Consider the following 18642-nt stretch of genomic DNA (forward strand, 5'->3'; position numbering starts at 1 on the left):
TTTTCACAATTATCCTTCTGTGTTGAACCCATTGCAGTCGAGAATTTACAAACCCCTAGAATTTGTATAAATGACGGACGGCGCGAAAATATTAGTATAAAAATATATTCTTTTTTATCACCAAACTACTTAAATCCGAAAAGAAAATAGATCGTCATTATTATCTAAAATTTGGAAATCAACAGCCTTAGAGAATCGTGTGTATCTGCTTGTATAATTACTTGCGAGTCTTTTTTTATTATCCTGTCATTGGGAGAGACACTTCGCGGATGGGAAAAATAAAGGGCGATATGAATAATGTAAATAATTTATTAGTCTCGAAGCAACAAATAACAATGATTCAACAAGCAAAAAGCCCTGCGAATCAGTGTAAAAAATAAATACCCAAAAAAAGTTAAGATTTGGTCTTAGGCATTAAGTAATACTCGCGATATTAATTAAAACAATAATAAGATACAGAAAACTGTAGAGTTCGCCGAAAAATGATGCAAATCGCTTCGATAAAATCGTTCCCGAAAAATGCAAACATTTTTTTTTATTAAAACCAAATGCATTTAGGTGCTCAAGTAACCTATAACGAACCGACATAATTCAAATAATCCAAGCTAAACTCTTTGACTCTAACCTAATATTCAATCACAATTTAGCTATGTATAGTAGTCCTGGCAACATGTAGATCAACAACATATACCGACATTTTTAGCACCTACAATTTTCCGCTACTAACCTAGCTAATAGGAAAACGCATACAAAATACTTTTCAGAAAGAGGTAAATGCTAAACTGCTAATCCGTTCGCTTGAATCTATATTTAGGTTACCAAATCTCCAACCAATTTAATCGCTTACTATTCCGGTCAGGTCTCGAAATTGTCTATTTTTATAACTGTGTGCATTTATACAGAGAGATACAAAATTGGATATGTCAAGTAATCAAAACACATGAACTACAGTGTTTACTTATCAATGATTGCTTGAATTATTATAAAAAGAAGATATTTTCAGATTTCCGTCAAAACATGGCAACCGGGTCAATTTTCTGGTTGATGATGTAAGGGATTTTGTCATATAGCTACTAGATATAAATTTTTAAAAGGATCATTCTGCATGCGCATGCGCCATCATTTCAAATGTCGCTCAATCGATAAGACTTAGCCAAACCTATATGGGTGGATTTGGCATTTTCAAGGCAGTGTTTTCTCAAAATATATCCGGATCCCGTTAAGAATTTAGGGGAGAACAAGTGTGTCGAGATCGCTGTTTAAGAAAATGACGCAAAGTGCAGGTTAGTGTGAAAGTATCGTATACCCTCCTTACACAATATTATCTAATAGCTATATGGAATTTGTTTCGGATGACGCATGGAAACGTGCTCGTCTGAATTAAAGATTCAAACGAACGCATAAACCGTTCGAGACATCTAGCGGGATCAAAATTAACGTACCAATAATCGTACCTCACCTATTGATATCGAAATTATTCAATTCTAACCTCAAATGCTGCCCGTTACCGCCTTCGGGCGGACTCTTGCTCATCCCGTACGCATCGAAATGCGGAAAAACATTATCCGACCGTTCCGACGACATAATACTCCGATCTTTCAATGATATGTTTACGGATTTCGTGGGCGAACTAGCACCGCCCACAGTGACCGACGCGTCATCGAACGGTATGTCCGGTATGTTCAGTTGCGAGCTGGCCATGTCGTAACTGCTCTGGTTGTCGCTCAACGATTTAAACGTGTCACTCTTCGAGGGACTCGAAAATCGATTTTCCGACGGCAAACTGGAGAAAAGCAAATCCTCCTGCGAGAAATATCCCGTCTCTTGGTTACCGAGATGTCGCGCGCGCGTCGGCGTCTCGAAATTGTGCGTCGGTGTCGCGAACGCCGACCCGTTCGGATTATTATTGTCGTAGAGTTTGTTCAGCACGTGGTTACGGTCGAATTTGTTCTCCTTTTCGACGATGATTTCAGTGCGGCATTCGGGCGTCGGGTTCGACGGACTCGCCGCGCTCTTGAAATCTGACGTGAGTACCGGCCATTTCCGGTCTTTGTTCAGGTCGCGCTCGATCGCCAAGTACCTCTTTTTCGACTTGTCGACGTCGTGGTACCTGAACCGCAGTTTCTTAAATATCAGCTCGTCGATCAAGAAGTACTCTACCGCGACGCTAAGTACGAAATTGATCGCCGCGTAAGCCAATAAGTACAAGCGAAAGTTGAAGCTCTCGGGCAGTTCCAACTCGAACTGGTCTCGGATAAACGGCGACGGGGCGACCGCGAGATAAATCGATATGGCCGTCATGACGATCGACGATACGATGAAGCCGTAGTTCGAGAAAATCGATTTGCGATACGGGTAGCCTTTCGAGAACACTATGGCTAAAATGATGTATTGGAAACTCGATACTGTGAATATGGTGTAGTTCTCGACGCACGCGACGTCGTCGGGATCGGTATTGTTGAATGGGACGTACCAGTCTTGCAGTTTGAGGTGTTCGAACGCGGCCACTTGGAAGAACACCACGAGCACCATGTGAACGAGCAGCGAGAGCACCGGCGACAAGCTGATCAGGCTGCTAAGCGGCGTTTTCTTGTCCAGTTTGCCCGAGTACGCTTCGGTTTTGCCGAAAAAGAACGCGAATATCGAAATAATCGCGAGGTCGATGTACAGGAACTCCATGTCGGTCAAGTTACTGTCGATCGAGTACAGGACTAGGACCGATACGAACTGGCACAACGAATAGCTGGCCATATATTTGAAAATGCCGAAACTGGTGACGAGAGCCGCGCGTCCTTCGCGAATCACGTTCAAAACGCACGTGATGTTCGGGTTTTTGGACGTGAACGGCGACGCGACGCTGCTTTCAGCCTCCGACAGGGATATGCCGGTGTGGGCCGCTTTCAGGGCGCCGCAGTCATTGGCGCCATCCCCGCACATCGCTGAAAATAACGTCAAACTTAACTTAAGTACAAAATCCTATCAAAAATAACTAAAAGTATAGAGAAAGACAGTTCTGAGATGCAAGATCTCCTATTACATTTTAAAACCCCAAGTCGAACACGCGCTTATAACAACTAAGGTAGAGCTCCAGACGCTGATGGTATACCTAGGCAAATACAGGGTGCGGCAAAAAGGTAAGCAGGATTTCAAATAGTGGTCGTTCGGTTTGTAAAACCGGAAACACTGCGTACGCACTCGCGTTAGGCAGAAAAAATTATGCAATTTTCTTTGTCGAGGAGTTTATTAGAAATGGGGAATCTGTAATAGCGACGCAGCGCGCCTTTCGTAATCAGTTTGATGTTGGTCGGCATGGCGCGGTTCCGGATGGAAGAACGATTCGTCGGTGGGTTTTACACTTCAGAGAAACAGGTTCTATGCTTAACCGAAAATCTATTGGCCGACCAAGGACAGTAAGAACACCGGAAAATGTGAATGCAGTAAGAGTTTCCGTACAACAGTCTCCAAGGCGTTCAGCTCGTAAGCATGCAGCTGCTTTGGGAATTCCCGATAGAAGTGTTCGGAGAATTTTACACAACTCACTCCAAATGCATCCGTACAAAATGATGGTAGTGCAGGAATTAAGCGCAAGAGATTTTGAAACCTGTACAAATTTATGCCGGGATATTCTTCAAAACATTCCCAGAGGCGCTGTATTCATGTCTAGCGATGAAGCTCACTTTCACCTCTCGAGTACCGTAAGTAAGCAAAATCTCCATTATTGGTCAGCAAATAGTCCACAGGAACTTCATGAGCGACCTCTTCACAGTCCAAAAGTCACCGTCTGGTGTGCAATCTCGGAGTTCGGCGCGTGTGTTCCTTACTTTTTCGAAGAAGATGCAATAACGGTAACAGTCAACGGAGATCGATATTTTGATATGCTTAACAATTTCCTGAGTCCAAAAGTGAGCGAGTTGAACAACGATCAAAGAGAACATCTTTGGTTCCAGCAGGATGGCGCTACATCGCACACAATGCGTCGTTCACTAAATCTTCTTCAAGAAATGTTCCTAAACAAAGTGGTGTCTTTTCGGGGTGATCTTGGCTGGCCGCTACGTTCGCCTAATTTGTCGCCTTGCGACTTTTTTCTTTGAGGTTACCTGAAAGCGAGACTTTTCACAAAGCGGACTTTGGATGAATTAAAGGCAGCCATAAGACAAGAAATTGCCTCAATTCCCCAAGAAATGATCCATCGGGTAACGATGCGCTTCCGCGAGAACCTACAAGAGTGCATCGACAATAATGGTCGTCATTTAAAAGACATCATTTTTAAAAAATAATGTACATTTCAAAAATAATTTAAAAAATGTTTGCGTTATGTGGTTTGGTTTTTATTAACATCCCAAATAGTACCTATCATTTTGCCGCACCCTGTAATAAAGCTACAAACATAGAACTGATATTCCAAAAGATTGGTTAACGTTTTATCAATCCAAAAGGATGCAATGGTCAGTCTCATCAGCCTCATATCTCATTCGGTTCAAGTATTTCTAAAAATAATTTAGCTCGGAACAATTTGGTTTTAGAAAAGGCATGGGTACCAGAGATGCTTTAAAGCAGCCTAGAAAGACATGCCGAGTCCAACATATATTTATACTTCATATATTTTGCAAAAGTCAGTTCAATGTTCTCAATTAATTGTTCTCTTGAAACGAAAAGGGCCTAGACTTGAATGATTTAAAAATTATTGAACATCTATGTTGGAATCAAATCGCTACTGTAAGAATGATATAGAGAAACACAAGCTGGTAGCAATTAAAAGACAAGGTTGCATTCTGTCCCCGCTTTACTTTAACATACATTCTGAAGAGATCTTCTCCCAAGCTTTAAGTGACTGCGAGCAAGGTATTAACATAAATGGGAAGATCTTAAGCAAGATAAGATACTCCGACCATACGGGTCTACGAACTTTATTGTTCGTAAGATTAAAGTAATTATTATTTCCAAGAAGCGAAATCGGCCAACGGTAAATAATGAAGTGATACAAGCAGCTAAATTCAAGCGTCTTTAGTGTTTTCTCAAAATAAAGCGAGCAAATATTTAAGACTAAATATCCGATATCGTATAGTATTTATTATGTATTTAGTATAGTATTATTATTATTCCATAAAGTATTATATGGAATAAAATCCTGGATTTTGAAAGTGACCACAATGAGGTAAATTAAAGCCCTTAGAATGTGGATATTTCGATTTATAATGAAATGAATGAATGAAACGTATCAAATCCGTATTATACACATGAACCAAGCAAGAGAGCATAATTACCAAAAAGAAATCGGCATACATTGGGCGTATTCTCAGGAATGATAAATACTACATAATACAACTGCTGAATGCTGAATGATTCATAGTTTTAAGATCAAGGAAAGCACTTGGAATGAATCACAATCATAATCTTATGAGAAACATTTTTTTGCGCGATATTTTGTATGATCAACCCCTAACTTTTACTACTTACACTTTATTCTTCCGTTTTAAAATGTTGTCACGAGAGCCTTATTGCGCTGTATATAGCGTTGAACTTTATCGATTACCAAGGGAAAACGTTATTTCTTATCGAGTGAGTACGCTTTAAATAAAAAAATAAGCGGCGCAAAAAGTTCCCATCGACACAGTCACGCAAACGAAATAATTCTAGTCTTGTAATGATGTCTCAAAATGTTGGAAAACCCGGGCCCCTATTGAGGCACTCATGGATACTATTCCTGGAGAGAGCAGACAAAATGAAGTGAATAGAATACTTAAAATGAAAAATTAATATATTTTGAGAGCTCATGTTTGTAGGACCTGAACTTTTAAAGAGTCACGGCCTGGATTACCGTGGAACAAACCTCATAGATATGAAGAGCACTCTAAAATTCCATTCACCAGATTCTAAGTTGGTTAAATTTTTTTGAATGTGATTGATGGCAATCATTAAGTTAGGTATTTTAATCTTAGGTTGCCTTAATCTTGTATGGCGTGATTATGTATACTGTTTTGTATTTCAAACAATACCATTTTTTTTTACATATATTAAGCATATTGGCGGTACAGTGAAGAGTTTTTTCCAGTATTCCAGATGAAAGATGATTCACAGTACCTTCCTCTATAATAAAAATATCCTTACCACAGTCTCCGAATAACAGACCGTTATAGACAAGCAAATTAACGTCAACGTCCTAATTTAGAGACCCTCGACGCTTTCAGAAATAGCAGTTTTGACAGGATGCTGCCTCCTGATCAGTATCTCTTTCATGAAATAGCAACGAACATAAACCAAAAAGTGTGACTAGAAATAAGTTTAATTAATCAAAACAAATTTATTAGAGGAGCCGACCCTGTAGGAAGCGACAAAAATATAACTTTTTATGTGTAAACGGAAAACTCAATTTAAGAGATTTTAAAGGGTTTAAAAAATTTCGAACGGTTTCTAAAGGTGAAGTTTTATATCCTAAACCCATACCTATACTTAACCAATAATTTCGAATTTCATACTCACCGACGTAATACCCAAGACTCTGAAGTTCCTGAACGAGTTGCTGCTTCTGTTCGGGCGACATTCGCGCAAAAACGGTCCCTGCAATAGCCAACATGAAGATAGGAATGTAATTTTCTCAAAACAAAACCTCCATATTGTACCTCTCGTGCAAATCCTAGGCAGTAGTTCAGGATAGTACTCCTTGATGGTGCCCCAAGTCTTCCCCGTCATCGCGAAACGGTAGTCGTTACACAAAGTTGTAGGTCTAGCCCCCGAGTCGCCACTCTCACCGGGCCTCATACTGACCGAATTCGACTGAAGTTGACTCTCCACAGTGTCCAGACTGACCACGCTTGCCGAGTTCGACATAATGGATAAATCTTTAGCAGCTTTTGACCGGTCCTTGGTATTAGTTACGGTGTAATACACATTTGGCGGATGCAGAGTGTCCGTATTGACACTGATGATAGTTTGGCCGGGGGTGACAATATCACAGTCCTTCGCCACGGAGAGCGCGGTCAGGATGTTATCGCCTACCAATTAAACTTATGTGATTTCATTACGATCGACTTAAATGCTATTTACCTGTCACCATGATTACCCGTATTTGTGCCTCGTTTAGTGCCCTTATGCACGGGGTCGTATCCTGTTTCAACCTATTCTCGAGCACAATCAAACCTAACAAGTTCAAATCTTTCTCGATTACTTCCCGTTGCACTTTCTGCACTTTGGCGTAACTTAACCTCAATTCCTTGTGCGCCAACGCGATCACCCGGTACCCCTCCTGAGTATACATTTCGAGGACGTCGTGAAAATCGACCGGTACCGTGTCTTTTTTTACGAAATTTAAAATCATCTCCGGCGAACCTTTGCAGTAATATTCGAAATGGGAACCGTTCAGCCTCCTAATGATCACGCCCATGCGTTGCGAGCTGCTGGAAAACGGAAATTCCCTGAGGATTCCTATTTGGAGATCATCCTCTAAATGGTGGTTTTCGGGCGATCGATTCTTTGGAGGTTTTAGCACCGTTGGGAAAAGCATGTCGAATTTGTTACTGTCTGCCACCTCGTACTCTTCCATTACCCATTTTGTGGATTCAAACATCTGGTATTCAAAGTATAAGGTTATCACAGTATGATCACAATTATTATTGTTGTTGGTCATAAGAGATGTCGAACTGCAGTTGCAGTAGTAGAATTTTTGTTATTTTTTTTATATTAGCTTTTATTGTATAATAAAAAAAGGATTGACTACTTATAAACTATAAATTAATATCATGAATTGTCGCATTTGACTTACCAAGGACATTAAAGTGAATTTCGTATTGATTATAGGATTTGCTGCTGTGATTATTAATTTATTTTTATTTTATAGACTGTTTTCAATAGGAAGCGATTTGTCTTTATGAGTTTGCAAGAGAAAGATAAATGCATAATTTTGTTGATAGAATTTTGAAAGCTAAATCTAAATTTGATGCAAAATATTTTAATAGGTGATTTTTCAGCTAAAATAAAATTTCTGTTTTTGTTAAAGACCCCTCGACTTCAAGTTATACGGAATTTTTTAACGTCTCCACTGTGCTCCGCTAAAAACTACTTTTTTGACGGTTTTAGCAATTTTGCAAAAAATCAACTAATACAATATTTTGCCTGTTTGATCGAAATTTACCTTTAAATCGAGAGGATCCCCAACAATTTGTTTGTTTATAATGGTCAGTGAATGACAACAAACCAAACCAAAAACAAACGTATCATAGGGCATACTGTCCACCACACTGACCGCCTGCCTGAAGATTTTATCTCTAACCGGGACCACACACAACAAATCCAAACCGTCTTCGGTCAAAGTTCCCGTCTAAAAGTCTCAAATTTCGGTTTGTCGGACTTTAAAATATACAAATTAAGTACCTTATCAAAGCAAACACAATTGATACTACCGGAGACGTTGATACTTCTCGGTGAAATGCAGTAAATTTGATTTTTCTTCAGACGGATTTGTGCGTAAAATCTACCCACCGTCATGGCTGCTGGCAAAGCGGGCGGTACCACTATGGTTATTAAGTCAAGGGCTTGAAGAATTAAGTCTCTAGCATGTACGCCTTTTATAACCTAAAAAATTATGTCTCAGAGCAATTAGATGTGGACCGAAAAATTTTGCGAATTTACATAGGGATTGGTTATTGCCATAGATTGCGCGAGTAGTTCAAATGACCAAATACGGAAGGCAGGAAAATGAAGTTTATTTGATACATATGAACAATCAAGGTGAACGTTTTACCCAGTAAACAAAATTGATCGGTTTTGATACTATTTACAATGGGTGGCTAAACTAACCTTTTCGATAACGGTATAAATAAAGCCCACGCCGGCGACCACTGCCAAAAGTGCGACAAACCTATAGGAATCTTTTTCGAAACGGAAATCCACCGGTGGAGGATACAAAATACTACGAACCAGGCTTCCTAAAATCACAAGCGCAAAATATACATTTTTGTTGGATATTACTATCTCAGTATGTAACTGTAAATGAAATAAATAGTGGCATGCGACTAAATGATTGGGGAGTGACTTTCCTCTTTCCATTCAATAATCTGAGACCTGTGGTCATTTTATAGGTTTGCTGATAACACAGCCATGGATTTGTTTGCAACATTCGCTTTTGCAGCTTTTTTTCACTTGGTTCAATAACATTTTATCATCAAACTTTAAACATCGTAGGGCGCTGGAAAGAATCCACAGGTTCGTGACGTCATTCCCTGCATTGGTAGCCTCGGCGCGCGCGTTCGCACAAACACCGTTCGTTATACGTATTTGGTTTTTATAGTAACATGGTTGTTTAAGTGTTTTGGTAATGTATTCCCTTGAAACAGGCTTTAGAAAGGCAGATTCTTCAAATTTAGTTGACATTTTTATGGTAACTATTTCAAACAAAATATATTATAAGTGCGGAAATGCGAGGAATCATGTTGCAGAGGTAAATAACATGTTATATTAGAAGGATCCCTAACAGAGACTAAATAAATGAAGGTAATATAACAAATCGAAGGTACTCACTGTAGGTACATAGTTTCACATGATTATTATTCAAATTAATCTAATAAAAAATCAAGGTAGAAGCAAACGCAACCGCAACCTGAGCAGATGTAGTTTAAGGCAATAAAATATGAAATGAAATATATAAAAAAAAAATCTCACGCATCGCATTCTGCCAAACTCTTCTTGCTTACGTATCGGAAGGTACGCTTATAAATAGTTTTCCTGGTACATTTCTCGAAACTGTGGGGCAGTTTGAAATCATAAAATACCTATTAGGCACTTTTAACTATTACTGTCATGCGCAACCCATTAACTTGTCACTTTAAAATTAAACGCGTTCCGCATGCCGCATGAACGTTGCTGCTGAATCTATGAAGGGAATGACGTTAAACGTGATGCCACGCCCCGTTTTCTCGGGCTTTAATGTTTTACAAAAAAAATTGAAATTTTCTATATCGCCATGGGTTCTAGTTTCGATGTCCAAATTAAAAAAAAAAGTGGACAGGAACATTGTCTATAGTGATAATGACTCAAAAAAATAAAATACAATCTAATCAGTAAATCTTGCCCCCAGCCTTACGCCGAATCTATATTTCGCTCCCTCCAAATAGCATAAAAAGATTATTAATTAACTTTTCCGGTCTAACGGAACGACCATGTTGACAACTAGTCTTATTACTATCACACTGACAAACGCGATGCCTGTCAAATAACACAACGTTGCCAAATGATCGGTACATGTTTGGGGCAAATATTTCATATTATGATTCGGGTTGTAATTTTCTAATGTATCATTTTATTTTAATTAATTAATTTGACTCTACACTTAGAACACATTGCACCATAAATATTAACAAATAAACAGTGACAGTTCATTCAATATCATCAAAAGTATCAAGTAAAGAGTAAACAAATAGAATGCGAACATTGAGTCACGCTTGACCTACTTACATAGCTCTTGAAACATTTAGATTTGCTTAATTTAAATCTTCAAAACATCATCAAATGAAGTTAAAACAGAGACTTGCAAATAAATGTTTGTGAGAGACTTTGTTCGTGGAGACATAACAATAAAAGAGTTTGTGAATTGCGCAACTCTTTCGATCGAAGCTTTCTTACATTGTAATGTAAGGAATGCTGACCAATCTAGAATAAATTGTAGCGATACTGCGGAATAAAACTGTGATTGTATAATTACAATGAATTCTTCACTGGTTACTAATTTTGCTAAAAGCCTAGAACCTAATAATGACACCAATTATTTTTTAGGGCTTGAATTCATGACTAGCAATTTTAGTGTTAAATATAGAACCCTTTGTGACGTTATTAGACAAAATAATAAGTTTTTTCATATTTGATTTTATTAAAAGCATGGCTGCAATATTTGGCAACCTGGTATCTAGTTTGGCTCATCGCTGTCATTAGTACATCCAGCCGAGCGATTTTTATACGAATTTTTTCGAGCAATTCTTCAAGAATACCAAGCAGCAACCGTTACAACGAGTATTTTTTCATTCATTAAATTATATAATGTCAGTGCAATAACACCATGCATAATGGCGAAATATTTTCAGTAATTACTTAAACATCGACTTAAGTAAAACATTTTTAGATGGAAGAAATTATTTTAGGAGCTCGGATAACGTCTGAAATTTGTCATATTTACCACTTTTTTCTTTTTTGTTTCTTCTCTTTTTCGTTTATAAATTGTTGAAAGAGTGTTATGACTGTAAATGTGAATTGTGATTTACATATATTATTTGAATTTGTGTATTATTATTAATGTTGATTGCAGATTAATCTGTAAATTGGAAGTGTTGTCCACAACCAGCGATTTCGCTGAAGGGGGAAATAAGTAAATAAACAAAATAGATTAAATTGTTACCTTTGGCTGTGGAAAACCCGGTCCTTATAACTACGGCGAGCACTTTCTCATCGCCAAAGTATCGAGTCTGAATCACTTGAGTGCCGCAAAACAAAGTGTGTCTCGCGTGCTCTTTGGGATCGTACGTCAGTCCCTGTATGTTTGGCAGTGCGGTTTTAGTGACAGGAACGCTCTCGCCTGTCAACATGGATTCGTTCAGGATGCAATTGCCTGTAAGTAGGATCGCGTCGCAGTGCATTATGCAGCCGTGAGAGGGGATCTCCATTATATCGCCCGGCACCAACAATTCAGTCGACACCGATTCCATGCTTAATCCCGGATCGTTTGACTCGTAGTCTGAAATTTTTTGGGATTTCCGTAGAACCGTGCAAATATCGCTAGAATGGACCGTCGATTTTAGGTTTCTTTGGTTCTGCAAGAGAATTATAAAAGTGGCATTGGGCTTCCTTGAATGTGTTGTTGGTTGAGTCTAGAGATTACCATATTTTACCAATTAAAGTACAGCATGCTCTCATACAGTTGTATATTACGTTTGTTAACACGTTCGCTGCCTATGACGCATATGCTACGTCATGGCCTTCCACCACCACAAACCGATGACGCAACAGTTGTGCCGAGTGCACTAAAAATTGTAGGTAGTCAGCGCTGGTGCTTTTTTGGACAGTTTTGGCGCGTTTGAGCACGTGTTTTTGCAATGGCTTGCAAAAAAAAAAGACCTATTGAGTGGGACAGAAAGAGACCTTTAACGGATGATGAACTGCTGACATTGGCTAGCCGCCTCCTCCTCTCGAATTACGACTTGAAAACCACTTACACATTCCGAAATCAAAATGTTTTTGGCCTTTATGGCTTCATATGGGTCACATTCAAATAAAGATAACCCAGGATTATTGGAAGACAGACGAACTTTACAACTTGGGCTTTTTTTGCAACATATGAGTAGAACCCGATTTCTGCTCGTATTGCGTTGCTTGCACTTTTCAAAAAATCCAAAGAGAGGAGAACTTGGGTTCGAGATCGATTGCATAAAACAAGATTCATTCAGGATTATATAAATAGTAAAATGGATGAAATTTATTATCCCGGAAAAATCTGTCCCTTGATAAGTCAATAGTTTTATGACGAGGTCAAATACTTTTTCGTATATAAATTAAAAATAAGAAGCATAAGTTTGGTATAAAGTTGTATGTCTTTTGCGAACCCTCCGGTTTAGTTTTAAAAGTAAGAATTTACACTGGTGCAGAAGATATGTATGGCAAAGGTCATGCTATGAATATTTTAGCATTGATGCTAAAGTATTTAGGCATAGGACATAGTGTGATAATTTCTATAATAGTTTTTCCTTTGCCAAAGAGTTTCTCCTAACTGATACACTAAGAAAAGACTCAAAGGTCAAGAGGGGGGAAGTGCTTTGTTTGAAGTTTTGTTTATTTCTACTGAGTTTGACGGTACTTTGGAATAACAAAAGAATCGAAGAGGCGAAAGAAAAGACAAGCCAAAGGCGATAGCCAAATATATTAAGAATATGTATTTGAAGTATATGAAGGGGCAAAACTTTTGCGCCAGGTCAATGACGCAACCCTTGTGTCATGTCAAAATGTCAGTGAAATCTGTCAAGCTGACATCTGAAACTATTATACTAATATATATTAAAGAGTCTTTCTGAAAGTTTTTCAGTTTTAGGGGTGTTCATCAAATTTTTCCCGGCAGCGAACGTGTTAAATACTAATAATATGGAGGTCGTAAATACCACCATACCTAAAATTTACCTCAACATTGATGTTGACAAGGGATATTTCAAAACCAAAGTGTTTTAAAAACATTTGTGGAGAAGCCAAGCCCAAAATATATGTTGCTTTAATGTCAATGACAAAATTCTTCTAAGAATGAAGCAAACTGTACTAACAGAAACTTAATATTTAAAAAAATAAAATACATCTTTAAACTTTTTCAATAGTCGATTATAGTTAGACCAAGGAAGTGATTTAAAAGCGACAAAAAATGTTCCAAACTACGTAGGGTACGTACTTTTCTCGTTTGCCTGACAGTCATGGCGATTCCAAACACAGACATGGCCATAATGGCCGCTGCGTAATAATAATACTGATCGGCGAACCAAAGTATGAAACTCAACAACTGAAACACGTAGAACGGATTGAGAACTTCCAGAAACAATAGTGTTATGATGGACGATTCTTTGACTAGAATTTTGTTCGAGCCGTACACCAGTTTCCTAAATAAAAAAATTAGAATTTAATGCGATCATTGAAATACAGTATTTTGATTGGTAAATCTGGACAAATCCTAGATAAAAAATTTTGTGTTCCTTCAAAAGCCCCATTACATCATCCCTATGATCACCATTTAGTCATAAACAGCAAAAAAATATTTATATTGTCAGTTGTTAATTTTTTAAAGTGAGATAAGTTCATGTTTAAGGAGTAAAGTGAATGTAAATAAGGTTAGAAATTATTATTCCGCTATTAATAAATTTGTAAGTCAACAGGACATAATATAGCACGCTTTAGATTCGCCCTTATTCATCCCCTAAATATAGAGTGTTATTGAAATTGAACTATTTTAAGGAGTGGCAAAAATGTTGACGTTTCAAAAATTACAGCATGATGATCGCAGATTGAAACATTTTAAAATAAAATAAATGAAATAATCAATTAATTAATTGACCGCCAAAATTTTCATCCACGCTGCTTATGCCTAAGATAGAATTTAAATAACCTCATGAAATTTTCACTGGAACTGAGAGGCCTGTACTTGTGGAAAACGTCGCAAGACACGCCCTTATCCAGACCGAGCAATTTAATAAATTCGTGCTTGTTTTCTTCCCAAATGTAGGTGACTTTCTTGCAGGAAAACATCAACAACTTGTCGACCACGCGGAATTCCCCGTTTTCGAAATGAACTGACAGCGATGGGACGGACGCACTCTGAACATTATTTCTGTTCAGCATGTCGTCATCGTGTTTCAATTTGGCAACGCTCTCTGGAGTTAGGACCTTCAGCGGTTTGACGTGGTAGATTTTGTGCTTTCCATTAAATAATTCCTGGATTAAAGTGAGGTGAAATATTTTTGAGTCTCGGAGCACTGATTATAAAATAGGTTTAACATAGATAATAACGCGTCGGGTTAAAAAAAAAATCTCCAAATCTCATTGCTAGTAACTTGGACTAAACTGTTATTTCAATTATAAAAATATATAATAAACATGTAAGTATAATATAAAAAAATAGAATTATTACATTTCCTAACGCTATTTCTTTTCTTTTTCTGATATAATTGAAACTTACCACAATCAAAATCTTCTCCGCTTCATAAACCTTACAACTCACACTGGTGGAGTATAAAAATAAGTGTGGGATCCAGTGGAATATCAGTCTCAATATGCCGCAAGTGAGAATAAACCCAAAATAGGTGAACGCGGTTTTAATCCTGCTGGAACGATAGTAGTAAATCTCCATCTGATCATCTTGACCCTTGTTTAAGTACATTTTGTACTTGTTCGAGTTATTAACTGAAAAAATATAACACCATGTGTGAAATGCCGCAAGCTCTACTGTGATCTCTGACTCAAGTTTTAATTGGAAAAACGTACAGTGTAATTTTTAAACATTAATCTGTAAGTCTGACAGATAAAAGCAAGGTAAAGGATATGCGAACTAAATCTCGGAATCATACAATATATAATGAATTAGTTAAGATAAGATATGATCCGAGAACATTTTCAAACGGAATAAGAAAAAAACGGATTTATAATACCAAGGTGCTTATCAATACATGAATCAAGTGCATTTAAATAATCCTTTCAAAGGGTACTTCTTGGGAACAAGCAATTAAAACTAAGCAAACTTATCTAATAAATTAGTGATAGGGCTAAAGTTATAAATTTTAAAATAAAACAAAAGGCAATTTGTTTCTCAAACTTTCATGCACACAAGCATTTCGTATCGAGTTATATCCTACACATTATTCAAAACAGTTACACTAGATAAGGCATGTCATTATTCTTATCACAGAAATTAATTTTCAAAGTAGGTATTATCAAAACCACTCTTGCAAAAGTCTAACTAAATGCGGTTAATGGGAAAATAAATATAATAAGCAATGCTGGTCAACAATTAACGTGTAATGGAATTAACGCTATCTTATCAAGCAAAAAAATTCTCTGAAAAAATTTTCTTAACAATTTTCTATATACTATTAAGAAATGTTTTAAATTACACAAACCTCTCAGAAGGCCTTCATTTTGCTCCTGTATCTTCTCAATATCTGATCTGCTTTTACTGAAAATCCTAGCGAAAATGCCGCGACTACCCATTATATGAAAATGTCTATATAAATGCAGATTCGCGCACTCAAAATCCAGAACTCAATTAAGTAAAACAAACCACCGCAAAAATTATTATCTATACTAATCAAATACAACGTCTAGCAATGATCAATGGTTTAACAAATTCAAATTAATAGTAATAACACAGAAAAATAATAATAACTTTTATTGGAGCCCCTTTGTCCCAACTTTTCCCCTTATTCTCACAGCACAGTGTCTCTGCTATCTGTACTTCTTTCTTTTAATTATAAGCCACATTTTCCACTGCTAACTGCAATGCTCCTTTCCACACATACATTATTGGAATATTTTGATAAATATTATGTTATTTCACCATCCTATCAGAATCTAAAACAAAAACAATCACTAATTCGAAAGTCTGTGCCCATATATACACCATTATCATCAAAATGACCATGAATCATTAAGTTCAGTTAAAATAGTAATATAAATAGTAACAGCAGAATTTGATTTGGGCTCTCTGAAAGTATGCTTGATATTATTTTAAATGAACTTCAAATGCGACTGAATTATGGTCGATTCAAAAATAAAAAAAAAAGAGATGCTGACTTCTATACTTACCATAATAAAAACATTAAGCATACAAAAAGCATCAAGTGAACGTCAGAAAACCATGGTAAGACATTCGGGTAAGCCGCTGTCAATCCCCAGGATCGTTCTTCGCTCTGTAAGCCGCCTCAGTAGAGAAGAATGAACACTCGATCTGGTGCATCTTATTCGCGGAAATTTCGCAAATCTTATCCAAATACTTGCGACACACTACTTTAATATACTTGTTAAAATCACTAGAAGGCATAATAGGCGTATATAAAAACATTTAATCAAAAAATTCAACAAAGGTTGAACCAGTTAAAAGATTTAAGCACTCGTCGCCGGATTAGTCACTTTTTTCTATTACTCCGTCGCCTAAATTAGAGATCCAGTTGCGTCACAAGTTCTGGGAAATTTAATCAGCGTTTCCTAACCTCCTTTATTCAGTTTTTTAAATTGATTCTTGATACATTGATACAGTCTTGGAGCTTCTAATAATAAAATTTAATATCAAAAGTTTAAAGGCTTTCATTTTCATTTTCTTCAAATCGGACGAAAACTATTTCGAAACACCGCACCAAGATTCACCACAATCAAGAATCGCTAAACACTTGCTTTTTTTGTTGAGGGTAACTCATCAAATAACACTGGATAAATTTTCGTCAAGAAAAGCACTCGGAGACGCCTAAAATATGCACAAAAAAAATCTGCACACCGTCAGAACTACGAACCATCCAAGCACGCGACACGAACACAATCGCTGATAAATGGCAACGCAATTTTTTTAATCCAAAATTATGACAACGTTGCCAAGTTTATGATCGTTTTATCGCACATCACTATTTTACGAATTGCCCAAAATTAGTTTTTAAAATGCCGAGATGCGTTTCATTTATAATTATTAGTTTCACTGCTTTCATAAATATTTGAAAAAATTTGATAGTAAACTCAAAAAATATAATCTGTTCGAAATCTCATTATTCGATTCAACGTCATTGCCTGAAATTTGGCAACGGTAAAAATCAATAATTCAAGGCTAAACTTTGGTACGAATTCTTTATTGGAATCGGGAATTAACCGCGACACTTTGCTTTATAAAGCTAAGAAAGGGTGTAGCTAGTAATTATTATTCTAATATCATCAATAAAATATCATCTAGTCATTCGTAAAACAATTTATATAAAAATTTCCATTCGCGAATTGGGCCGTCAGCTGACTGTAGCATCTTGACTTCTCAAGAGATGGCGCCGCAAGAATATCCTCACACATGTTTGATAGAACTCGGACTACAAAAACTCGTCTGTCTATTCTTATTAAATGGTACAGAATATTAAAGTTCACTATAATTATTATACTTATGTTGGCTTACGTGCACATTAGCAAATAGAGTTAATTAAAAAGTTAGCAAACTAAGTTGAACTCTGTATCATTGACTTAAACCGTCAAGTGCTGTAATAACTCGTATCAAAGAAGAGAGACCCATCATCATCATAATTACTACAAATGTAAATGTGAATTAACCAAAATTAAATTAAACATGACAACTATATAATAGGCTCGAGAAATAAAAATATTAAAAACAGGGGTCAGGTGCATAACCCACTTTTATCGAAAATTGTTCATTACCTACATCGCCAGTTTGTCGCATATGATACTTACTCAAGCAATAATTAGAATGTCTGCCTTTCCAGCAGATACATCAAAGGAAGAAAACTTACCAAAAAGCAGGACAAAAAGATGTCTAGTCTAAACAACCACGCAAAACTTTAAATATAATTAAAATAATGCGCGACAAATTCGCAAAGGTATTTAAATTACTAGGTAAGTATTATCCACGCAAAGTGCATCCGCTTATGTATTTACATTTACCTACCTACTTATAGAAAGTTAACACGACAACATGCCTACCTATATCTGGGTAGATTAATCTTTAAAATTACCGAGTTTATTATTATATTATTATCATAGTATTTAATCAATTTTGCTATTTTTTAGCAGCTTGTTTATACAACTAAAACTTCCATATTAATAAATAAAGCTATAACCAATATAAAATAATTAACTCACTCATTTAGTTTTATCTGTCTCGTTTTGGAAGACTTCATTTCGAATTATCCTGTTTTTATATAATAATTATTATTTGGCTGCAAGTTTTTGACATCCACCAGTATAATGAAAGTGTTGTGTCTTTGTCCTATCTTGGTTGATCCACCCTGTATGACAGAAGTAACATCTAGCCTTTACCTAGTACTTGTAAGTAGACGAAATAACACAATTAAAATGAAAGATGTGAAACTGTGTATAAAGTAGTCATTACGAATGTGATATTAATTCCTGACAGGAAAAAATATTTATATATCAACC

General features: G+C 36.7%; 1 protein-coding gene across 2 annotated transcripts; it reads right to left on the bottom strand.

Moving 5' to 3' along the window:
- Positions 1-287: 287 nt before the first annotated feature.
- LOC132705823 (polyamine-transporting ATPase 13A3) lies at positions 288-18100 on the bottom strand. 2 transcript variants are annotated; one of them, XM_060676724.1, is made up of 13 exons: positions 16309-17061; positions 15624-16074; positions 14687-14910; positions 14117-14442; positions 13409-13613; positions 11381-11792; positions 8794-8921; positions 8368-8568; positions 8129-8314; positions 7045-7564; positions 6621-6992; positions 6481-6558; positions 288-2939 (listed from the first exon to the last, which is right to left on the bottom strand). In XM_060676724.1, the coding sequence occupies exons 2-13, from the start codon at positions 15712-15714 to the stop codon at positions 1456-1458; spliced, it is 4227 nt and encodes a 1408-aa protein (XP_060532707.1). In that variant the 5' UTR covers positions 15715-16074; positions 16309-17061; the 3' UTR covers positions 288-1455. The 2 variants fall into 2 exon arrangements, with proteins under 2 accessions (XP_060532707.1, XP_060532708.1); XM_060676725.1 differs by lacking the exons at positions 15624-16074; positions 16309-17061 and adding an exon at positions 17997-18100.
- Between the last annotated feature and the right edge of the window lie 542 nt (positions 18101-18642).

Source organism: Cylas formicarius, unplaced genomic scaffold (assembly GCF_029955315.1).
Source record: "Cylas formicarius isolate icCylForm1 unplaced genomic scaffold, icCylForm1.1 PGA_scaffold_8__14_contigs__length_24414737, whole genome shotgun sequence".
NCBI lineage: Eukaryota > Metazoa > Arthropoda > Insecta > Coleoptera > Brentidae > Cylas > Cylas formicarius.

Excerpts from the sequence above, each read along its gene's own strand:
- LOC132705823 (XM_060676724.1), bottom strand. The coding sequence starts at position 15,714 with ATGGGTAGTCGCGGCATTTTCGCTAGGATTTTCAGTAAAAGCAGATCA. Across the intron at positions 14,443-14,686 it reads CGGAGAAGATTTTGATTGTG|GAATTATTTAATGGAAAGCA; the intron begins GTAAGTTTCAAT and ends ACTTTAATCCAG. Across the intron at positions 2,940-6,480 it reads GAGTCTTGGGTATTACGTCG|CGATGTGCGGGGATGGCGCC; the intron begins GTGAGTATGAAA and ends CGTTATTTTCAG.